The sequence below is a fragment of the Desmodus rotundus genome, chromosome 5 (genome assembly GCF_022682495.2).
Source record: "Desmodus rotundus isolate HL8 chromosome 5, HLdesRot8A.1, whole genome shotgun sequence".
NCBI lineage: Eukaryota > Metazoa > Chordata > Mammalia > Chiroptera > Phyllostomidae > Desmodus > Desmodus rotundus.
In genome coordinates, this window is record NC_071391.1 from 60,826,408 (window position 1) to 60,835,556 (window position 9,149).

Consider the following 9,149-nt stretch of genomic DNA (forward strand, 5'->3'; position numbering starts at 1 on the left):
ACCTGAGTGCACTTAGAAGGTGGCCACACTAAAGGCCCTAGAGATCAATAGTCCTTCCCTCTGCGACATTTCTCTTTCCTTTTCAATTTTTGCTCTGCTTCCCCAGGGCAGTTTTCTTTTCTTTTCTTTTCTTTTTTTTTAATTCATTTCATTAAAAATTTATTTTGGGACTCATAAATGAGTAAATTCCAAATTAGGAGCGATACAGAGTATTTAAGGACATTTTACTATTTCTTTCTGTTTAACATTCCACCTTTGTCTTGCTTTCTGTAAACAAATGTACTGGGTTACAGCAACAATACCCTTAACCCCAAATTCAATGCTGAGCACTTTCCATTATCTATTTTGAGCACATAATAAAGCAGAGGCAATTAATTATTCTTGAACATGTTATGTTCATTCAGAGCTTGGCAATTACGCTGGCTTCACATTATTCTGTCACAAATGATAACCAAACGGCCTAAGTAGCTCAAATCATATAACTCTTTTAAGCCAAGTCAGTGGTATGCATAAAGTTAACCTAACAACTATACCATTAGACATTCGTTTGACACCATACTAGAAATGTGCCAAAATAACAAGCTTTATTAAAGAACGAGGTTCTTGGGGGAAGAGGAGTCACACCATCAAAAATTATTAGAAAAGATTATAGGTAAAAAGGAACCCGCTTACAATTCAACCCAATAAAAAAGGCAAGGGGAGTACATCATTAGGGTCGATGTCATTCAGGAATACACATTTATCGTTCCCCCACAAACTCGCCCGGCCCCTCCACGGCTCATCCTCAGGCTCTCCAGGCTTACTCTTATTCTCCCACTGAGTTTCCCTACATGGAAAGTAAACCTACAGGAATGGTAGCAACAGAATCCCGTGCTGCTATTTCATCTGACAGTAAACAAAAGAAAAACAATTGTTAGGGCCAGACTGACTTTTGGCCATTTCAATACCCCTGAAAATAGGAGCAAAAATGAGCCATTAACAAACAATATTCAAAGAGCACTGTATTATCTAATGTGATTTATAAAACAAGTAAAATTTAGTCATCTTCAATGGAAAAAGCTATAGTATTTCAAAGTTAGGAATGTTTTGATGATGATTTTTTTTTTTTTTTACCAGAGTAGTACTCCAAGCACTTAAGTTGGAACAAATCCCAAACTCACACTTACTTGCATCACCTTTGTTTAATAATCCAATAAATGACAAACAAGACAAACAATGAAAACAGCATCATATAGCACAGCAGCTTTGTTTGGCTCCCTCTGGATAAAATCGTCAGTTTTTCCATAGTTTTACCTAGAAATCCAGTTGTAGAATCAAATTGTGAATCCATTTCACCTAAGAATTTATTTTGACTTTTAACTTCATGGCCTATTTCAATGTAAACCAATTTTATAGCAGTTACTTTGTGTCAGCATTTCAGTGATTCTGTCATTTTCTTCTTCACAGGCACTATATCCACTATTAGCAGAGCCATAGTTGCCAGGAGGTCTCCTTCACCATCCAAACTTGGGACTGCACCGAACTTAAGGAAACCCCTAGGATCTGGGACAAACGCAGTGTTTCCTCTTGGCACAGCCTCCAAAGAGCCCTCCATACATCCTGCTTTCTGGCTCAGATTCCAGTGGCAGAGACCCCACGTCCCGGCGCCCAGCACCACCAGTTCAGGGCCCCCGAACTTCGAAGGTGAGCCTTCTCCTTACCCAGGCCTGCAGGCCTCATCCTGCAAGAAGAAGGAGGCGAAAGGCAGGCCGAGGGCTAGGTAGGAAGGAGCCAGGGGTCACGCGGACCTCGACTTCAGGACTGGGGCCCTGAGAAACAATTTCTTCTCCTAAAGGGCCATGAAATCAATCCCCCAGGGCGTTTTTCTTACATTGAGCCCTGAGTAGCCAGTTGTTGTCATATTTAAGAAAGGCCCTAGTTAGATCTGGCAAAAGCAGGGTAGAATGAAAGGTGACAGGACGATTTTGAAAAGTGACAATGTAGCATATGAAAGGTAAACAGAAATTTCACTTCAGAGATAGATAATTTTTCCTTTATTTTGTTAAGGCAAGTCAGTTACATGAGGGACATATGCCAAGTGGGTTGTGATTTTCTCATTCATTTCTTCTCTTTCTCCTCAGAAATATAGAATCACGCTTTGCAAAGCTTCTGAAATAGCTCAACTGCTAAGTCTTAAGAGTGAAGATATTTGAGCTTCTGCTGTGGTGTCTGCATAACTTTGGGGCTCAAAGTCCTAGAAATGGCATCGACTAATGGCCAAGACCAATGGCCCAAAGAAGACATTGTGATGTTACTGGACCTCCTGGAGAACAATCTCCCATTCAATGACAGCCACACATTCACAACAACCCAGTCACGGATGGACTGGGAAAAAGTAGCTTTTAAAGGTTATTCTGGAGAAATGTGCAAGCTCAAATGGTTAGAAATTTCTAAAAAAATAAGAAAGTTTCGTACATTGACAGAAATAGTCCTGGAAGCTAAGGAACATTTTAAAAATCCTTACAAAAGTGAAAAACTCAAGAAGCATCCCGACTTACCCAAGAAGCCCCCGACTGCTTACCTCCGCTTCTTCATGGAGAAGAGGGCCCAGTACTCCCAAATGCACCCTGAGCTGAACAACATAGAGCTGACCAAGCTCCTCTCTAAGAAATACAAGGAACTCCCAGAACAGATGAAGCTGAAATACGTTCAAGATTTTCAGAAAGAGAAAGAGGAGTTTGAGAAGAAACTGGCTCAGTTTAGGAAGGACCACCCCGGTCTAGTCCAGAACTCCAAGATGTCTGTTGTGCCTAGAAGGAGCCTGACCAAAGCCCAAAAGAAGATTCAGGAAAATGTGGAAAAAGTGAAGTCTCCCTCAGAACACTGTTTTTCTGAGAAGGTAAAATTCCATGGAGAGCCCAAGAAGCCCCCAATGAACGAATACCACAAGTTCCACCAGGATTTGTGGTCGAGTAGGGAGCTGCGAGACCTGCCCCTGAGGGAGCGCAGGGTGGAGATTGGCAGACGCTGGCAGTGCATCCCGCAGAGCCAGAAGCAGCATTACAAGAAGCAGGCCGAGGAGCTGCAGAAACAGTACAAGGTGGACCTGGACCACTGGCTCAAGAGTCTGTCCCCTCAAGAATACTCTGCTTACAGACAGAGAACCTATACTAAGCGTAAGAACATGAACATGAATGGAGGCCCGGACCCCAAGATCATCAGGAGAGATGTGCACTGTCCCTCAGCAAGGGCTCTGCAAGAAGGGCTTGCACAGGAGCAGGGGCTGTAGGCTCCAGGGGCAGAATCATCAGGGACTACAGGGGGCCATTCTCATGCCTCAGGGAGATCAGAAGGAAATAAGGAAGATGGGGAAAAGGCAGAAAGCAGTAGCTCCTCAGACTCCAGCAGTGGGGATGAGGATGAAGACTGTGAGAGCTGCAGCTGCAACTCATCTTCCTCAGGAGTCACCTCTGACTCAGACTCCATCTGAGCTTTGTTCATTCCCGCAAAGGTGGGACAGAGAGCTTCCTGACAAATATCCATGACATCTGCAGCAAAAGAAAGGGCTGTTCTTCCTCCATTTTATTTATTTGCTTGTTCCTTCATCACCCGTACCCCTCCTCAATACGGGGTGGAACACATTGGGGATTATGGAATTTGGGACAGTACTCTTAATATCAGGTGCGTAAGCCTGGGAGGAGAGTGTCCTGCTGGGAGAAGAAATATGTTATGAGCATGTATTGGGGCCCCTACACCATATTTACCACTCCCCCAGGAACTCTGTGTGGTGAAGGCTCTTGAAACAGATGATTGGGCTGTGGAGGTCACTGGGCTTTAGACTGAGTGTTTCTGAAGTAAGAAGTTTTGCTTTTGGAATGTGTCGATGGTTTGCCAGGTGTGAGGGCATTGGGGGGATGGGTGAAAACGGTGAAGGGATTAAGAAGCACAAATTAGTTGTTACATAATAGTCATGGAGATGTAAAGTACAGCATAAGGAATATGGAAACAATAGTCTAATAACTATGTGTCGTTATCAGATGGGTGTGAAACTTACTGGGATGATCACTCATAAGTTATGTAATGTCTAATCACTGGGGTGTACACCTGAAACTAATGTAATAATGTATGTCAACTGTAATTTTTTAAAAATTATTTTTAAAAAGGCTTTGCTTTCCCCATTTTCTGTCTGCCAGAGGTAGTCTGTGGCTGCCTTGAGCCTGCGGCTCCTACACTCCCTACAAGAACTGTACCTCTGGACTCTTGCTCTGTTTGGTGTGAGGAAGGAGTTGACCATTCTGAAATGTGAGAGCAGGCAACTCATGAAGGAGGCTATATATATATATATATATATATATATATATATATGAACTTTAAGAAATATATATATATATTTAACTCTTACATCTCTCTGAGACTTACATCTCTATAACTTTAAATATATATATATATATATATATTTCTTAAAGTTCACTGTTTCATTTGATAAGTGCCTCCATAGAACAGAAGCCTAAATTCCTTCCTGAAGCTCCAGGTGTAGGTGAATCTCATATTTAGCACTCAGGACTGATGGAGGGATAAAGAGACAGACATACAAGGGCACATAGATAAATACATAGATACTTAGCTATAGACATAGATACCTATATTCTATTATACTGGTCTCTCTGTGAATTCTTGTCCCAGGGCCACATTGCTTTGATTATTTGGTTTACCCATATGTTTGAAAATCTATTGAAGGTTATTGCTCTCTCATTAGATTTTTTTTCCTGTATATTGCTGACTATTTCCATATTGTGTTCTCATGCAAATAAGCATTATAAAAGTAATTGTGTCATTTTCATATGAAAACCGTTAAGGTCTGTGCATTTAGATAACTAGATATCTTCGTGAATTATTATTATTATTTTTCTAGGTAATCAGTTTCCAAAAATAATGGCAATATTAACAATTTTTATACCTCTAATACTTTTTTCTAAATGTTTTTTGGAATTTCCAGAACAATGTTAAATAATAACAGTGAGATATACTTGTGTTGTTTCTGATTTTCAAACTAAAGGATTTACTATTGAAATTATACTGATGATATATATTTGAAATAAATTATAACCTATTCATAAAATGCCAGTTTATTTACTTATAGTGTTGTTATTATATAATCTGTTTTATTATTTAGGAAATTACTTCTATGAGCTATCAAGGACATTATCCTTAGGTGTGTTAGAAATTGGGTTACTGTGCTACCTAATATTAAACCCTTATCAGATTCCAGAAATAAACCCACTTTTTTATTCCATATTGAAGAGATGATTAGAGTTCAGACAAATTTTCCATCCTTTCCTATGCCGGGAATGTAACATTTACACAAAGTTCCTGGACATGTTTATTACATTCACTCATTCTTTTTTTCCTGTTTCCTTTATATTTATTGTTGACACTATTAAAAATGTCGCCATTTTCCCACCCCAATTTCCACACATCCACCCAAGTCCCCGCCCCCTTCTCTCTCTTTTTCATAATCTAGTTTTAAATGGATTTTACCCACAGTAATAATAACTGAGTGGGGGCAACAGGGTGACAGAAATACGACATGTTGATTATTACAATGAAGCTGAAGGATTCCCACCTCTCTCTTCCTAGAAAGTTAAAATGTGTTTAAGGTAGAAGAACCAGGGAGGAAAATCTCTCTCAGGGCAGTTCCAGACGCCTCGACTGAGCTAGACTAGCACTTAGTCTCTTTCACTTTGCATAACATTGGAGAGAAATCGAATGGCAAGTATCACAGCATCACCTCGGTGCCACAGTGTGTGTATGTCCGAAAGACCAGAGGAAGGGCGGGTATCCCTTGTGCTGTGATGCTTGAGCTGAGTCTCAAGGAGCTGGAGAGTTCAAGAAGGAACATGAGATTGAGGAATGATTTGCTTCCTACATTCACCACACTTCCTGATTGGCTCTCATTCATCAGGCCCTCTTTCTCAAGGACTAGAAACTCCTGGTTTCCTAACATGGCCTCTCAGTCTCTCCTGTTGTTTTCCCTGTCATGGGGGTCTGCATATTCTCATTTTAGTCTATACACTTTTCTGGCATGGCCTAATTATGTCCCATGAGTTTATTTATCATTCTAATATCAAGGAGTCCCAAATTGATATATAAGTCCATATATCCACAGAAATTCATATCACAAAGTAGTGACCTCATTGACATCTCCAGAACAATTTTCCACTGCAACACCATTCTCCAAGTGTCAAAACCAGAATTCACCCCAAATCCAAAACTTGCTCCTTTCTTCAGCATGGTCTTGGCATTGATCCCACCAATCACCAACTGACGTTATCCTTTTTATTGTGCATTCAGTACGTTCCCCTCCTCCTCTCCACAGCCCGGTGAAGGTGATCCACCCTCTCAATACACAACCTTAATTGTAAATGAGAGGCCCTGGCTGGGCAGCTCAGTTGGTTAGAGCACCGTCCCCATATCTAAGGTTGGGGGTTCTATCTCTGGTCAGGAGGGCTACAGGAAGCATCCAATGAATGCATAAATAATTGGTACAACAAATCAATGTCTCTCTGTCTCTCTCTCTCAAATGAATAAGTTTTTTTTTTAAGTGAGGTTTGTTAACAAAAAATAATAACAGTCCAAGGAGGAGTTTCATAGGGGCAGCCAAGCTCTAGTAGAATTTTCCTAAGTTATCTTGACTAGTTAAATTTTCTTCAGGATTTGCTAGATGATAAGTACAGAGTGAGACGTAAAGATAGAAGAGTGAAGTAAAAGTACAATTCTATACTTGATGATTATAAAGACATTGACAATTAAAGAAGGAAAAGGATGTTTTTTTAATTTTTTTGAAGCAGTTTTAGGTTCCCAGCAAAATTGAATGGAAGGTACAGGGCTTCCCATACACGTCCTGTCCCCACACATGAATAGCCCTCCCTCATCATCAACATCCCTTACCAACATGGTATGCATGTTTCGTACAACCGGGGCACCCACGTGACATATCATTATCACCCAAAGTCCGTAGTTTTCACTGTTGATGTAGGAAAATTTTATTTTTTCAATGTTACTTACATTTTTATTCCCACACACCAGATTAATCTCTTCATTTATCTTTTTCCTTTTTATTGAATTTGTTGAGGTAACACTGGTTGACAAAATTACATAGGACTCAGGTACACAACTCCATAACACGTCCTCTGTAACTACTTTTTCTTTCCCCATGCTGTAGGAAAATATTTTTAACTCATAAAGGCTTTGAATATTGTATTGTAGTTATACATGTGGTTCAGACCCCTAAGGACATTTTTGTTTCCTTTTATTATAACAAATATTTATTAATGCCAATTATGAGATTTTTCTGAAAAACAAGAGAATGCACGAGACATTCCTCATTCAGAGGATCACTAATACAGTTACTGCCTTTAGAGTCCGGTCTTTGCCGTTTCGGGAGTATGCGACGCATAAGTACATGCATTTATTCTCTTAAGTTCCTAGAGTTTTATCAACTTCCTATGACTTCTAGAGTGCTGACATGTTACATTTATTTGGAAAATTCTTTAGCAGATTGTGTCACATGCTTGCTCCTTGACATTATATTTGCCAAACTAATTTTATTACATGGTTCCTTTTACTTCACATCAGCAGATCCCAGCAGTCATTTCTGCCACTAGGTGGTACAAAGATTTATAACCCAGGCTAGAGAGATACACAGAGTCGATTAGGACTCTGCTTGTGAATTTAAAGCATGCATTTCTAATTCATTCAGCACTGGTGTTTTATAAGCCATGTCTCACTGCATGGGTTACAGAGATGAAAGTTACAGTTTCTGATGTCACACCATTCACAGTCTCCCAGAGAAGACTGACGGGTCAATGCAATCAGTAAGAGGAAGCATTATTTGGTCAACAGAGCATATATACTGGAATTGAACAACCATACATTAAAATTCCGAATTTGCTATTGCAATGACATGGGCTAAAATATGTCTTTGCTAACCTGTTTCTTCATGTATACGTTCATGAACTGGGAATAAAATTGCAGGTAGGGAGGATAAGTAAAGATTAAGCTTAATGTTTGTAATTAGGGTAGATTTATAGAATATGTTAGGTTGATTCCATTGGGCTGCTACAGCAAAATATCATAGACTGATTGGCTTATAAATGACAGAAATTTCTCTCACACAGTTCTAGAGGCTGGAAGATCAGGGGGCACATGGGGTTGGCTGATGGCCCCGTTCCAGGTGGCAGCCTCCTTGTATCCTCACTTGGCAGAAGGGGAAGGGATCTCTCTGAAGCTCATATAAGGTACTAATTCCATTTCTGAGGGTTCCTCTCTCATGACTCAAGCCCATCTCAAAGACCCACCTCCTTATGCCATCACATCGGGCATTACAGTTCAATACATGAGGTTTGGGGGCCACACAAACACTGAGATCACAGCACTTAGCTCCTTTTAGCCCTGTATTTCATCCACCTTCCATATTTCTCCTACAGTGAATTCTGACAAGAATCCTTAAGTAATACATATCATACAGCAAGATAGTTTACATCAAAGTAAGTAAAAATACACCTAATCAAATTACAATATGCATGTCACAATGACCTAAGAAATCTTGCTGGAATCTGGTTTCAACTGTGACTCCAAGTATCATTCCAGCAATTTTTCAAAAGTAGTGTATTTCTGTATAGATGATATTTATACAAAAGAGTAGCAGGAAATCCATGGAACAATGGAAATTGATAGAAATGCAGCACATTTCTTAAAATGTAAAAATTTTACTTAAAGGAAATTGTTCCAGAGTTTGTCATTAAACAAATAGGGGTTAAGTGGGAAAAGGGACAGTGGAAGTGGTGTTCGGATGGAGGTAACAGCATGGCCAAAAGTGCAAAGTGAAGGTGCGCATCCTTGTAGAACAACTTCCACAGCTACTGTGTCCCGGTTCTTTTACACACAACTCTTACCAACTACTAAGAACACTGCCATTCAGGTGGGAGGCATTCATCGTTCAGGGAAACTTCTTACAACAAAACCAGGTGACAAGCCGCAAAATATGCACAGACACAGAAAAATCAGCAATCCCTAAAGATCCATGAGGAGCCCTGGCTTGTGCGGCTCAGTTGGTTGGGCATCGTCCTTTGAACAGATGGTCACCAGTTCTATTCTTGGTCAGGGCACGT

The 9,149-nt window shown here is 40.2% G+C and overlaps 1 protein-coding gene and 1 pseudogene across 1 annotated transcript; one reads left to right on the plus strand and one right to left on the minus strand.

Annotated features, from left to right (window-relative positions):
- Nucleotides 1-1,171: 1,171 nt before the first annotated feature.
- Nucleotides 1,172-1,719, minus strand: LOC112320255 (BET1 homolog). The gene is given in 3 exon segments (XM_053924928.1): nucleotides 1,172-1,409; nucleotides 1,411-1,492; nucleotides 1,695-1,719. Coding segments are annotated over 3 exon segments (345 nt in total).
- A 520-nt stretch (nucleotides 1,720-2,239) lies between these two features.
- LOC128780900 (upstream-binding factor 1-like protein 1) lies at nucleotides 2,240-3,469 on the plus strand (annotated as a pseudogene).
- The last annotated feature ends 5,680 nt before the right edge of the window (nucleotides 3,470-9,149 follow it).